General features: G+C 47.7%; 1 protein-coding gene across 1 annotated transcript; it reads left to right on the top strand.

Moving 5' to 3' along the window:
* The first annotated feature begins 2,306 nt into the window (after window positions 1-2,306).
* On the top strand, window positions 2,307-4,724 carry LOC112082052 (meiosis-specific protein ASY2-like). Its single transcript, XM_024149144.1, has 4 exons — window positions 2,307-3,189; window positions 3,306-3,395; window positions 3,466-4,205; window positions 4,248-4,724. The coding sequence occupies exons 1-4, from the start codon at window positions 2,307-2,309 to the stop codon at window positions 4,722-4,724; spliced, it is 2,190 nt and encodes a 729-aa protein (XP_024004912.1).
* The last annotated feature ends 9,885 nt before the right edge of the window (window positions 4,725-14,609 follow it).

The following is a 14,609-nucleotide window of genomic DNA, read 5'->3' as shown; positions in this document are numbered from 1 at the left end:
AAACAGTAAAGTAAAGAGATAGAAAATAAAGAAAAACTTTTTCTTATTGAAGACAGGTTTGGTAAGAAAGCCTTCTACAAAAGCATAAAAGTAAAACTAAAACTAAAATGAAGTACTCTCTCTAAAGCTTGAAAAAGGTTTGGTTAAAAAAGACCTAAAGACAATGTATTTATAGTCTCCCATCTCTTCTAGGTGTCTAGGGTTTGTAGAATAAGTGCAGGAAATGACTTGGGCCTTGGTTCGGTTTTCTGAGGCTCGGAATCAAGTCCACCGCGGGTGAGAGAGGCTGGGACGTGGTGCAGGATGCTTTGGCCGTGGGTGAGAGCTACTCCACCTTTCTAGACTGTGTTAATTTGCCTTCAGTGCATTAATGATATCTGGAGATCTAACCGTTGGATTGCATTGATTCCAAGTCAATTGGAAATCTAGTTGTCTCCTCTATAATGTCTCTATATTTGGGGATGATCGGAAGTTTATAAGGTCTTTATTTGTTGCCAAACTTCTGACGGCCTAAATTTATCCAAAAATATACTTTTGCTCCAAAATGCAATCCAAAAGCCCAAGTTTTCTGAAATGTTGTTTAACGATCCAAAAAATAGAAATCACTTATAAAACATTGAAAACTGAGTAAACACACCTGCATAAGATATTAAAAGTGATGCATAAAATGGTAAAATTCTGATGTTATCAAGAATCAGAGTAGTAAGCTTATTGAGTTGGTCTTAGATGAGTATAGGATTAACTTGAATCATGATCAGGTAACAGAAAAATATTATTTTCTGAATGTGTTTGACAGGGCTCAAGAACATATTCTTCAACAAATGCAAACTACTGGATTTGTCTGCAGATGATGTAGTTGTTGATGAAGGCCGTTGGCAGACACAAGAACCAAAAGCATTGATTAATGGACTTTATCTCGGACCAAAGGCATTGGTTAATGTATTTGTGGATGAAGTACTTGTACCTGAACATTTATATGGCGGTCTACGATGGATATGACAGACCTTGAGGACTGTTTTATGTCTTTTGTTGCATAGCTTGCTAATAAAGTTATATTTGAAAAAACCACATATGCAACACGTCAGAAAGCTCCTATTCACAATTCTGAAGCAACTGATCAAGCTTCAGGTAAAACATTTGGAGCAAAAGGTTCAAAATCTGCAGTAACAGGTTCTGGTTATTATATATTCTCACTGTACTAAATGGTTTATTTTGTAAACATGGCAGGATAACAATGGAGACGAAATTTTCAACGAAAATCAGAAGTGCAACGTGATGGCTATTACCAGAAGGAAGCAGGTTGTTGTTAAGGACGTTGGGTTTCAAACGATCCAAACTAAAATGTCCACTTTGTTCACTTGGGGTCTAATGCAATTAGAGTTTATGTCGATATAGTGAAGGAAAATGATGCAGCAGTTTAGAGGCCATCTTTTGAAATGGAGCATATATTGCATGGCCAGAGGACAACGTGGTCCTCTTTTGAATGTAAGAAAAATGAGGTAAGTGTTTGTTGATTACAGTATTCAACTATTTGAGGTCGGTCCGGTAATTTGAGTTCGAAAGAGATTAAGTTGATTAGATTTTATTTAGTTCTCAATTACAGTTCGTTCAGTTCGGAGGTTTCTCGACGAACTCGATACAATATTCAGGTCTCTATTCTCCGGGTCCGAAAAGATCCCTTCTACAGTAACAATTCTACTATTTATAGTACAAGAACGAGGAGACGTCCTAGGGCTTCTCGTTTGGCTCTCACCCGCCTCTCGTTGCTGGGCTTCTTTCTCATGGGCCGCGCTGTCAGGCCAGACCCATTTCGACTAAGACCATCGTAAACCGGGGTCAATTGGGCCGGACTCGGTCTTTAACCGGTCCCGACCGGGGAGCGGAGCGTACCACCAACAGTATGTCCCCCCCCCCAGTTCGATAAATGGACCTGACTGACTTTTGCCGAATTAGAGTTGGATCGGTTATAGGCCGAGGTCGGCGACGTTGAGTTCCCGGTTTACACCTTTCGTCATCCCTGGTGCCTCGGCAAGGGTATTTAAGTATTTTCGCTTGCGGGGAACTGAAAAGACGCGTCGGTTTAGGCGGGAAATCGAGACGTTACGAGGCGTGGAACTCGAGAAGTCGCGATGATTCGCTCTTTTTCTATAAATAGGGTTCAGCTCTCCCCATTTCCTACTTTCGCTCCTACTGCCAAGGTATTTGCTCTCCTTTTTCTCTAACTTTTCTTCTTTCTCTCTCTAGAATTTCCGGTCGCCGTCCGCCGTGCTCTCTCGTCGACGATCATTCTCTCGAGCTCTCCGACGATGTCTTCCGACTCCTCTTCCAATTCCGAGGCCGCGATACTTCCCGAACACCGCAGGGAGGAAACTTCTACCGAGATCTCGAGCTCGGGATCTACGGAGCATTCCTCGAATGCTTCTCTGGTTCGGAAGAACTCCCGGGTCGTCGAGGTCGGCTCTGGTAGCCGAGTTCCCATTCGGGCTCCGGAACGGATGGACCAAAATCTCCGCGAGCCCGAGGGCCAAGTTCCTGGTGATTTGGTCCTGGGACGGGAGCCTGACGTGAAGACAGATGAAGACGCTCCACTGCGCGAGGTCGGGGATGGAGGAGCGCAGGATCCCAACGATGATGACATGATGTCGATCGTGGATCGGCTGTGTGTCTGTGCTCCGGTGAAGTCTACCCTATCAAACCCCGAAACAGTCCGGGCTGCTATGCTGGTTGGTGGAGCCCCTCCTGGAATCATAATCCAAGTCGCCGAACCGGAAGAGCGTCCCTGGGACGCTCCTGAAGATTTTATTTGCGTCTACGAGGCTTATTTCTGTGAGGCCGGGTTAACTTTCCCCTTGCCTCGCCTTCTGTTTGCGTACTGCAACCGGCGTGGCTGCGCGATAGCCCAACTTCAGCCGGCGTCGATTGTAAACTTCGTTGGGATTCTCCAACTCGGGCACGATATCCGCACTCGAATCAATGTGGCACAGTTCGAGGAGCTCTTCATCATGAAAGTCTCGTCGACCAAAAGCTGGTTCGTGTCGGTGAATTGCAATCCGAAATTCGATTTGGTTACCGGGAACAAGGCCAGCAAGTTTACGGACTGGGACAAGAACTACTTTTTTCTTCGCGTCGACTCAATTTCTGCTGAGAATCCGGAGAGCACGTTCCGGACTGGCTGGAGTGTTGACTTTGGTACATATCTCACGGTTCATCTCTTTGTTTCCTGACTGATTCTAACTGATTTCTCTTCCTATGTGCAGATCGTCACGTTTCGGGGTTTATCTAATGCTCTCTTATGTCCGACCTAGCGAAGCAGCTTAGTCTCGCCGGTCAGCGCCGTTGGCCACTAGCGTATCAGGAGAAGACTGACCGCCCGATAAAGAGGGCTCAAGACAGAGGTATGAGTTCTCGGATCGTCTTGAATTTGCTATCATTTAGACTATGGCTGACACTTGTCCTTTTTTGTAGCTAAAAATAAGAAGGAACCCAGTTCGTCGAGACCGGTCCCGAAGAAGAAGAAATCGAGGAAAAGCAACAAGAGGAGTCGGAGGATGGCGTTCGACAGGTCGGATATCCCAATTATGAACTTTGGGGCTGACGAAGAAGACGACAATGCCCCAATCGACATCGTCGGCCTCGATGGGAACGAGGCTGGTGACGGCGTCGAAACTGCTGTCGGGAACGGGGTCGATAACATCTCGGTTGGCCCAGTTGACCCTCTGATCCCGGTTGCTGAGCCGGAGGGCGATGTGGCGGGAACTAGTGTTCCCGAGGCGACTCCTCAATCTCAAATAGAGGAGGGGGAAATTGGTGAGCAGGATGAGGACGAGCTCACCATTGCCGACCGCGCCCGTAGGAAGAAGGGCAAGGCTCTGAAGAAATCGTCTCGGAAGAAGGGTGGTGAGCCCGAGACGGCCGCGAGTGAGGGGACCTTGGTCCTTCACGAATCTTCTAACGCTTCTCAGGTTCCTCCAGCGGATCCGGCTGCCGAGACCGAGAACCCGAGGTCATCCAAGAGGCGTCGGACCTCTGACTCGTCCTCATTCTCAGTCCGGCTCAAGTACAACAAGGACCGGTCCTTCTTCGACGACTCGTCCGCCTGTGCCGAGCTCTTCAGGCAGATCGTGCCGGCCTCGTCTCCAATGTCAGAGACCAAAGAACTCTTCCGGCCCAAGTCTTACGCTCGGGTCGCGAAATCTGCCTCCATTGTAAGTTTCCCTCTGTCTTGAATACTTGGGCTCTATTTTCAGCTCGTCTGTGATACCAACAAGCTCGTTCGCGAGTACGACTCCGAGGTCGAGAGGCTGAGGTGGATCAACGCTGAGGTTGCTGCCGAGAGGACGTCTCTGGAAACGTCGTACCAGGACGAAAAGGAAAGGTACGAGGCTGCTGTGCTGGCCTTTACCGAAAAGGAGAAGGAGAACGCGGCTTTAAAGGAGCAAGTCGAGGCCCTGATGAAGCGGACTGTCGAGTTGGAGGGGGATGTGGACGCCTTGTCCAAGTCGTTCAAGACAAGCGAGCTCGAGAAGCGGAAGTACCGAGACGCCGAGTCCAAGGGCAGGAAGATGCTGGCCGCCCTTAGGGGCAAGTGCGAGGGGAAGCTTGCCAAGATGAAGGACTTCATGGACAAGTCCGACTGCTCTGGTCGGTTTCTGCGACTTCCTCAGGAGGGAGCACAATATGATCGTCCCGCCTCACATCGTGGAGATGTACGGGCGGAGGGTTAAGAACTGCACGAAGGAGGTCGATGATGTCCCTCTCCTGCAGCTCGCAAATGAGGACTTCCTGCTTCCGAGTGACGACGACCTCATCCCGAGGATTATGCTTCCACCGGGGACGCAGGTTCCAGAGGGCTTGGATCAGTTCGGCTCGAACTCCAAGTCGATCTCAGCTGATCGGGCAGCAAGTCTCAAGAGTCCGGCGTCCGTTGCTTGTCAATGAATCATCCTTCCCTTAGTTTTCTTTCTTGTTTTTATTTTGATGTTGTAAAGACTATTCTGCCCGCGTAGCTTCGGGTTTTAACTTATTGATTTTGCTTTAGTCGCCAATTTTAGGCGTTGTATTTATTGTCGTCTAGTTCGGCAATTTCGGGTATTAATGAAATGAACATGGTTTATTTTATCGCGATTTTTACTTAGAACCTTTTTCTCTTATTTTATTGCGAACTGTTGGGAGTTCGGCTTGTTTTGATTAAGTTTGGAGTTCGTGATGTTATTGTGACGATGCGGACGAACTCGGGAAATTCTTCGAACTTGAATCGCGGTTGGCGGATTGCTGTTCGAAAGAGTGAGTGCGGGTTGGGCTCCGGCTTTGAATAGTGGGCACCATGGGGGTGCGGGCGAGACGGATCTCGGCTTTTAAGATTGTATTCGTGGGGAATACTGAGTTCGATCTCCTGGCCGGGGAGTCGATATGTGGAGTTAGTGATAGAAATGAAAAAGATGGATTTTTATTGGATTTGTAGCTGGACTCGAAATCGAGCTGCCTACGTACCCTTTTGTAAGGGATCAAGCCACTCGTAGTTCATTTTACAGGGGTGAGTTCGGCCGGAACCGGACTAGTTTTTTTTTTTTTTTTTTTTTTTAAATCCGCGCGCTTGTTGGCTGGGACTTTTAATAATAATATCGTTTGAGATTGGCTGAGTTCTAGGATCGCGAGATCGGTGTTCCGTCAAGCTGCATGAGTTCGTAAACCCCAGGCTTGACGATTCTCATTATCTGATATGGACCTTCCCAGTTCGTTCCCAGTTTTCCTGCATTCAGCTCCTCAGTGTTCTGGAACACTTTGCGTAAAACGAGGTCGCCTTCATCGAAGTGCCGACCTCGAACTTTCTTGTTGTAGTACTGAGCAGCGAGGTTTTGATAGTTCTGAATTCGGAGGAGAGCTAAACAGCGTTGCTCTTCCAAGTTATCAAGGTTGTTGAGCATCATCTAGTCGTTGAGATCGGGATCTTCGGGGAGCACTGAGTACCGTAAGGTTGGAATACTCACTTCTGCCGGGCAGAGGGCTTCGAGTCCGTACGCTAAGGAAAAAGGTGACTGTCCGGTCGATCGTCTGGGAGTAGTTGGGTGCGACCATAAGACTCCGTCGAGCTCGTCTGCCCAGGTACCTTTCTTAGCCTCGAGACGTTTCTTTATGCCGTCCAAGATTGTCTTGTTGGTTGCCTCGGCCTGGCCATTGCCTTGCGGATATCGCGGGGTAGAGAAACTAAGGCGAATTTTGAACTTTGCGCACCACTCATTGAATGTCTCCGCAATAAATTGTGGTCCGTTGTCCGTGATGATCTCGTGCGGGACCCCGTGTCAGCAAATGATGTACTTCCAGACGAATTTTTGTACGTCCAGTGCGGTAATCTCTGAGTATGCTTCGGCCTCGACCCATTTTGTGAAGTAGTCGGTCATAATCAAGATATACTGCTTTTGACTTGTTGATCGGCATAGAGGGCCAACGATGTCCATAGCCCACCGCATAAACGGGTAAGGGGCCGTACTGGTTTACAGCAGCTCGGTTGGTACGTTAATCATTGGACCGTGGCGTTGGCACTTATCGCATTTCATGACAAACTTTTCGCAGTCCGCGTTCATCGTCGGCTAGAAATAGCTGGCTTTTTTTATTTTCAGAGCAAGAGATCGACCTCCGGAGTGATTGCCGCCGGACCCTTCGTGGATTTCGCGCATGATTTCGACTGTATCATTCCCGGAAACGCAGGCCAGGAGTACTCCAGATGCACTCCAACGGAATAGCTTATCTTTGTGCATCGTGTAATGGGCAGCCCGGACTTTAAGACGGCGAGTAGCCCATTTGTCGTCAGGGACTTTGCCATTGAGGAGGTATTCTCGCAGTTCGGCTCTCCAATCTTCGGCGGATTCGCTTTCCTGGTTTTCGCTAGTTGACGGACTGTGGATTCCTTCGGTTATGTGCTCGAAGTCATGATCGGCGGCTAGGTCTTCTGGAGCCTGCTCGGCATTTTCCTTAAGTTCCTGCTCGGCATTCTCGTTCGTCCGGGTCGAGTTCCTGTTTTGTGTACTTACCGAGGTCGGATTTTCGTCGTAGTTCCATCGGCGAGTAGCAACATTGCATTCCAGCGCGGTTTTGATACTTGGCTCTGAGATACTTTCGACCGGGATCCTTCTCTTCATATGCGGGTCGGAACTGGATGCTAGGGCGGCTAACGCGTCAGCAGATGAGTTCTCGCCGCGAGGGACTTTCGTGAGCTCGAATGTCTCAAATTTAGAGATGAGAGTCTTAGTCGTTGTTACGTATGCGTTCATTCGTTCGTTCTTGGTCGTGTATTCTCCACTTAATTGACTCGCGACAAGCTGCGAATCGCAGAAAGGGTGAAGATGTCGCACGCCGAGCTCTGTAGCCAATCGCAGTCCGGCAAGTAGAGCTTCGTACTCGGCCTCATTGTTGGACGCTGGGAACTCGAGGCGGAACGACTGTTCGAGGATCTCGCCGTTTGGGGACTTCAGGCGGATTCCGACTCCTGATCCCCGGTGGGATGACGATCCATCGACATGCAGAATCCATAGTTCGCGGGGCGGCTGTTCGACGACGAATTCTTTAGGGAGTTCGATCAAAAAATCGGCTAGTACTTGGGACTTCGTGCTGGTTCGATTCTTGTATTCTATATCGTACTCGCTTAGTTCGATGGCCCATTTTGCGAGTCGTCCCGACTGACTTGGACTGTGCAAAATGGTTCGGAGCGGCTGATCGGTCAAGACTGTGATCGAATGAGACTGGAAATATGACTGTCACCACCGCAAGCGCCAGTTTTTCTAAGGTCGGGTATCTGGCCTCGGCGTCGCTTAGCGATTTGCTGACATAGAATATGGGACGTTGCTCCCCTCTGTCTTCGCGGACTAGGACACTGCTGACTGCCGACGCGGAAATTGCGATGTATAAGAATAGTATCTCGCCGTTCTCGGGTTTAGCTAGGATGGGGGGGAGTCGAGAGATACGTTTTCAGCTCTTTGAAGGCGTTCTCGCACTCGGCGTTCCAAGTATGATGCTTATTACCTCGCAACAACTGATAGAATGGCAGGCATTTATCCGTCGACTTGGAGATGAACCTATTCAGTGCGGCGATTCGTCCTGTAAGTTTTTGCACTTCCTGTTTAGAAGTCGGAGAAGGTAGGTCGAGAACTGCAGATATTTGCTTAGGGTTAGCTTCGATGCCGCGCTCAGTGACGATGTAACCCAGGAACTCGCCTGCTGTTACGCCGAAGGTGCACTTGGCGGGATTGAGTTTCATCCCGTACTCGTTCAGAATGTCGAAACACGTTGACAAATGCGATATGTGGTCCTTAGCGTACAGGGATTTAACCAGCATGTCGTCAATATATACTTCCATCGTTTTCCCGAGCTGACTGGCGAACATGCGGTTCACGAGTCTTTGATAGGTAGCTCCCGCGTTCTTGAGGCCGAACGGCATGACCTTATAGCAGTAGATTCCTCGATCTGTAATGAACGAAGTCTTTTCCCGATCGTCCGGATGCATCAGGATTTGGTTATACCCCGAGAAGGCATCCATGAAGGATAACAGTTCGTTGCCAGCAGTTGCCTCTACCAACCGATCAATGTGTGGCAGTGGGATGATATCTTTGGGACAAGCTTTGTTCAGGTCGGTAAAGTCGACGCAGATCCTCCACTTTCCATTCTTTTTCTTCACGACTACCGGGTTTGCTAGCCAGTCCGGGTATCGAACCTCCGTGATCGAACCGGCTTTGAGCAATTTTTCGACCTCATCGTTTACTGCTCGCGCTTTCTCGGGTCCGAGTTTGCGTCTCTTCTGTTTGATAGGTTTGTATGTGGGGTCGATGTTTAGCTCGTGGCAAGTGATGTCGAGATTGATTCCGGGCATGTCGTTGATATTCCACGCGAATGTGGAGACGTTCTTCTGGAGGAAACTGATAAGTGCTTCCCGGATACTGTTGTCGAGTTTGGCCCCTATGCCGACACACTTTTCTGGATTTGTCGGATCGATGCAGACTTGGTCAACTTGGCTCTGCTTGGGTGGACCGAACTGGCTCTCTGCGGCCGTACGACCGTCCTGAAAGGGGCTTATGACGCACGTCCGTGCGAGACTTAGTTTGCATTCTGTGAGATGGCATAATCGGGACGCGGTCTGGCTTCCTTTGAGGGTGAAAATCCCTGATGGGGTCGGGAACATAACGCACTGATGGAACGTAGAAGCGACGGCCTTCATGTCGAACAGCCAGGGCGTTCCCAAAATTGCATTGTATATCGCCGGTTTGTTGAGGACCAAGAACTTGATCATTCGGGCCGACCCGCCGACATAGATGGGTATCTTCACTGTTCCTACTGTTCTTGTTTTCTCTCCGGTGAATCCGGTCAATGATTCCATGTAAGGCTTGATCTCGGAGTCCGGAAAATCCATATTCTTTAATGTTTCTTTGAATATGACGTTTACCGAGCTTCCTGTGTCGATTAATATTCTGCTTACTTCGACATCTCCGAGCTGGAGTTCGACGACGAGGCAATCATTGTGAGGCATGTGCACTCCCCGCAGGTCGGCTTCAGTAAACAGCAGTGGCACGGTTGTTACTGTCGTTTGGGGCTGCAAACTCGATGCCTGCCGGCTGTATTCTTTGAGGGCTCGGACGGAGTAGTTGCATGATTCGAGGGCTCCCATAATCATATTGACCTTCTTCCTGGTTTTGGGGACGTTCGCCTCTCTATTGGGTGCTTCGCGGTCTCGTTAAGGGGGAGCAACCTGCTCTTCATCGGAGTCGGCTGCCTTAGCGGCTTCTTGATTGCCGGGTTTGTTTGGTCGCGAGTTCGGCCGCCGAGGTCCCAGTTTAGGCAAATCTGCGGTATCGATCTCGCCCTTGCGGAACTGTTGAAGTAAGAAGTCCCTCAAATGCCGGCATTCCTCCGTGCTATGCCTGTATCGCTTGTGATACTCGCAAAAGCGTTCACTCAGTGGCGTATCGTCGTCCTTGTGCCATGTGTTCCAAGATTTTGGAGGTCGTCCTGTCCTTTGGTTCGACGGTCCTGCCTGGTTCACTACTCCGCGCGGTTTCCCGAGCTGGACCTTCGTTTCCGAGCTCTCTTTGGGGGTTAGCGTCTGGCCGGGCTTTATCGTTGAATACTGCCGATCCTTGGCGGCTTCTTCTTCTTCTTCCGCGATGAAGATGTTTGACTTATGAAGGGCGTCCTCGAGGGTGAGCGGTCTGTTCCTGCGAAGTTCTTTGTGAAAGGGGGATTTGTACCACGTTTTCTGATACAAAGCTTCGAGAGCGGCTTCATCGTCCACCGTACAGTGTGCTACGATCTGTTTGAAACGTGCCATGAAGTCTCGGAGTGACTCATTCTCGCCCTGTGATATCTCCCATAGCTCGGAGTTACGAGTTTTCTGCCCGATGAACATCGAGAAATGCTTTGCGAACTTCGTCGAGAGTTCCTTGTAGTTGTCGATGGAGTCGGCCTCCAATCTTGAAAACCAATCTAGAGCTATGCCTTCGAGGTGTTCGACGAACAACTGGCATTGAATCGCGTCCTTCTGTTCAGCCGAGGTGAACTTCAGTCGGTTAATTACGATACCGAACGAGGTAAGGAAATGCCTCGGATCGGAGTTCCCCTCGTACGACCGTAGCTTAAACTTTTCTAAGTTTGGGACGGGGACATTGGTGATCCGGGAAGTGAGCGGTGTTTTCTGTGCTTCCTGGATTACTCGGTCAATTTTTGGTGCTGAGCTGGTGGCTTGGTGAAACTTTGAACTGATCTCTCGCAGTTGAGCCTGCATCAGCTCGAGCTCCAGGTCGCGCGCTGTTGGTTGAGCTCGCACGTGCTGGGATGGGCTCTCCGTCTGCTGGTGCTGCTGAACTACTGACCGCGCCACTGTGCATTGCGGATCTCGCTCTTCTTGGAAATCACTAATGAGGTTCCGTCTTCTGATCGGACTCTCTTGCTGTAGGTTGGAGATCTGTGCGGTGAGGGTTGCGAACTTCTCGTCGTTGCTTCTGACCAACTCTTGCATCTGCGCGGCGAAGGCGTTCATAAGCGCAGTTGGATCGAAGGCAGCTTGAGCTCGGTTTGGTGAGGTTTGGTGAGCCCCGGCGCTTGAGCTCGGCTCCGCCCTGATTTGTTGCACTTCCGGTTGGGGTTGTACGGGGCTGCATTCGCGTTCCTCCACAGGCCCTCCGACCTGGCCCCCAGGTCCTCCGACCTGGGTGGTCTCGTCTGCACAGGTCATCTGACTCCCGACCTGGACTGAGGTCGGTTGTCTATCATCACTTGTCATATCGTCCTGGTCGATTACCGAACCGGCCCCACGGTGGGCGCCAATTGTTGATTACAGTATTCAACTATTTGAGGTCGGTCCGGTAATTTGAGTTTGAAAGAGATTAAGTTGATTAGATTTTATTTAGTTCTCAATTACAGTTCGTTCAGTTCGGAGGTTTCTCGACGAACTCGATACAATATTCAGGTCTCTATTCTCCGGGTCCGAAAATATTCCTCTACAGTAACAATTCTACTATTTATAGTACAAGAACGAGGAGACGTCCTAGGGCTTCTTGTTCGGCTCTCACCGCCTCTCGTTGTTGGGGCTTCTTTCTCATGGGCCGTGCTGTCAGGCCAGGCCCATTTCGACTAAAACCATCGTAAACCGGGGTCAATTGGGCCGGTCTCGGTTTTTAACCGGTCCCGACCGGGGAGCGAAGCGTACCACCAACAGTGTTTTAATCAGTGTGAAGGTTGTACTTTGATTTTACACCTGTTTTTTTTTTGCTAAACTGATGGAAGCTATGGTTGATTGTTGCAGGGAAATGAAGAAAATTTGGTACGAGTTATGTATTTTGATTTCTATTATGTATTTTGGATTCAGACTTTTGTTATGTATGTTGGATTGGGATTTATGTTATGGACTATAACATTTCTATATTAATCAGTGTTTATTTATGTATTATGCAAAACATGGTTTGTATCAAATTCAACATAACAATAGATCAATGTCATGAAAACACATATTATAGCATATAGAAAAATCTAATACAATCTTAGATCATATCATTAAAAATGAGCTACAATATAATGTATTACAGCAAACAAGAACGCTATAATGAAAACAATTAAAGCGATTTGGTACTGCTATTGTAGAATAACAAATCACAGCACGAAACATGACTTATTAAATATATTCTACAAAATATAAAGGTACTGTAACAAAATAACTTAAAGCACAATTGCAATGATATAAGAACGTATCATAGCATAGACAAAAAATGTCGTATGGGTGGAATCTACTATAACTCGCGATGTCCTATCGTTTATGAATACGTTATTAAATTAAAAAACGTATTATATGACTTTCCCGTGCTAAAAATGTACATATTTGCTGTAATGCACTGCAATTAAGGGAAATAAAAAACAACCACAAATATAAGCGATTAGTTTAAACAATGATTGAGAAATTTTTTGGAATTTCATATATGGATAGATGCAGAATATAAGACTTTAATGCACTTTAAAAAAATAAAAAAAGACTTTAATGCTACTATATGAGAGTGAGAGAGGATCAAGTTTGAAGAGAGCACCGGACCACTCAATCTTCCCCAAATATCATTATCACGTCTCTCAAAAGAAATCTCCACTGACCAAAGCTCTAAACCCTTAGGATCTTCAGGCTGCATGTTCCAGAAGATGACAATGTTCCCAAAGAGTTTCTATAGAGATTAGGAAATATAACTTATTGATAAGTCTTAGAATATACGATGTTATCTTCTTTCCTAAACTATCGGACATATCTTGTATAAATACTTGCTCTTGTATATCAATAATACACATACTTTTCCCCTTATTTCATGGTATCAGAGCTCACAAAAGATCTTTGACCTAAAATCTCCTTCTTCCTCACGATTTTTTTTTTCTCGTGTCCACATAATTCCCTTTCTTTGCCGTGTTTTGTTGCCTCAAAACAATGGCTACTGATTCTACTACTACTTCTACCTCTACACCTGTTATCACGGAGAGCTCCTCGTCATCGTCAGACTCTCCCTACTCTCTACATCCCTCGGACAATCCCGGCGCGTTAATCACACCGGTTCTGCTTCGTGGTGATAATTATTCGGAGTGGGCCACCGAGCTTTGGAACTCTCTCCAAGCTAAACAGAAGATTGGGTTTCTCGATGGCTCCATCCAAAAACCTACTTCGAACCCCGATCTTGCTCGCTGGACCGCAACTAACTCTATGATCGTTGGATGGATTCGCACGTCCATCGATCCACTGGTTCGCTCTACGGTGGCTCACGTACCTGATGCTTACAAACTTTGGGAATCTCTTCGACGCCGCTTCTCGTCAAATAATGGTGTTCGCAAGCATATGCTTCAAGATGAGATTAACAACTGCAAACAGAACGGGCAATCTGTTCAAGACTACTACGGGCGCCTCTCAAAACTTTGGGAGGAACTCCAGACTTTTCAGTCTTCTACGCCGTGCACTTGCGCTGCTTCTACTGAACTTGAGAAGGAACGTGACGATGCTAAGGTCCACAAATTTTTATTTGGTTTGGACGAGGCTCGATTTCTCATAATCCGTTCTCAAATTATCGATGAAGATCCATTACCTGATCTCAACAGCGTCTATTCCCGGGTGATTCGTGCTGAGCAACACAATGCCAAAACACGGTCCTCTGAGATACGACAAGATGCTGTTGGATTCTCTGTTCAAACAGATTCTTCTGCACTTGTTCCTTCCGCTACCGCGGCTGCAGCTGTCTCCCGGAGCCGCGACCCAAACCGTTTTTGCACCCATTGCAAACGTAAGGGTCATGAAGCTTCTGAATGTTTTCTTCTTCACGGATATCCGGACTGGTTTCTCGAGCAACAACAGCAACGCTCTACTCCAGGACAGTCCTCTCGTGGTGGTCGTGGTGGCCGTTCTTCTGGTTCTCGCGGTCGTGGTCATGGTCGTTTAAACGTGTCCTCAGCTGCCGCAAACACTACCTCTGCAGCTATACCTTCAGATCAAATCGCTGCTCTCATTGCTCTACTTCAAAATCAGCAGACTTCCTTGTCCACGGATCGTTTGTCTGGTAAAACAAAACTTACTGACGTTATTATCGATACTGGTGCTTCGCATCATATGACAGGATATTTGTCATTATTACGGGATACTATTGATATCATTCCCTCTGCTGTTACCTTTCCCGATGGTACCGCTTCACGTGCCACTAAGATGGGCACGCTACCATTGAGCAAGGACTATTTTCTTCTCAATGTTCTTTATGTTCCGAATTTCAATTGCACTATGATTTCGGTATCCAAACTACTAAAGCAGACTGGATGCATTGCTATTTTTACTGATACACTATGTGTTTTACAGGACCGTTTTACGAGGACCCTGATTGGAGCAGGTGAAGAGCGAGAGGGGGTTTACTACTTCAAAGGTGTCACAGTTGCAAGAGTTCATCGGACTGGCAAGGAAACCGTTTCTCCTACCCTTCTATGGCATCGAAGACTTGGACATCCCTCTTATAAAGCTTTGTCATCTTTACCCGTTTTTGATAGCTTAAAAGTTGATTTTGGTCACACACATCCGTGTGATATTTGTTTTCGTGCTAAACAAACTAGAGAAGTTTTTGGTCACA

This window comes from Eutrema salsugineum, unplaced genomic scaffold, assembly GCF_000478725.1.
Source record: "Eutrema salsugineum unplaced genomic scaffold, Eutsalg1_0 scaffold_1, whole genome shotgun sequence".
NCBI lineage: Eukaryota > Viridiplantae > Streptophyta > Magnoliopsida > Brassicales > Brassicaceae > Eutrema > Eutrema salsugineum.
This window is presented reverse-complemented; position numbering and strand designations above follow the sequence as displayed.

Coding starts and splice junctions, on each gene's coding strand:
- LOC112082052 (XM_024149144.1), top strand. CDS start 2,307: ATGTCTTCCGACTCCTCTTCCAATTCCGAGGCCGCGATACTTCCCGAA. Junction 3,190..3,305: donor TGGCTGGAGTGTTGACTTTG/GTACATATCTCA, acceptor TGTCCGACCTAG/CGAAGCAGCTTAGTCTCGCC. Junction 4,206..4,247: donor TCGCGAAATCTGCCTCCATT/GTAAGTTTCCCT, acceptor CTCTATTTTCAG/CTCGTCTGTGATACCAACAA.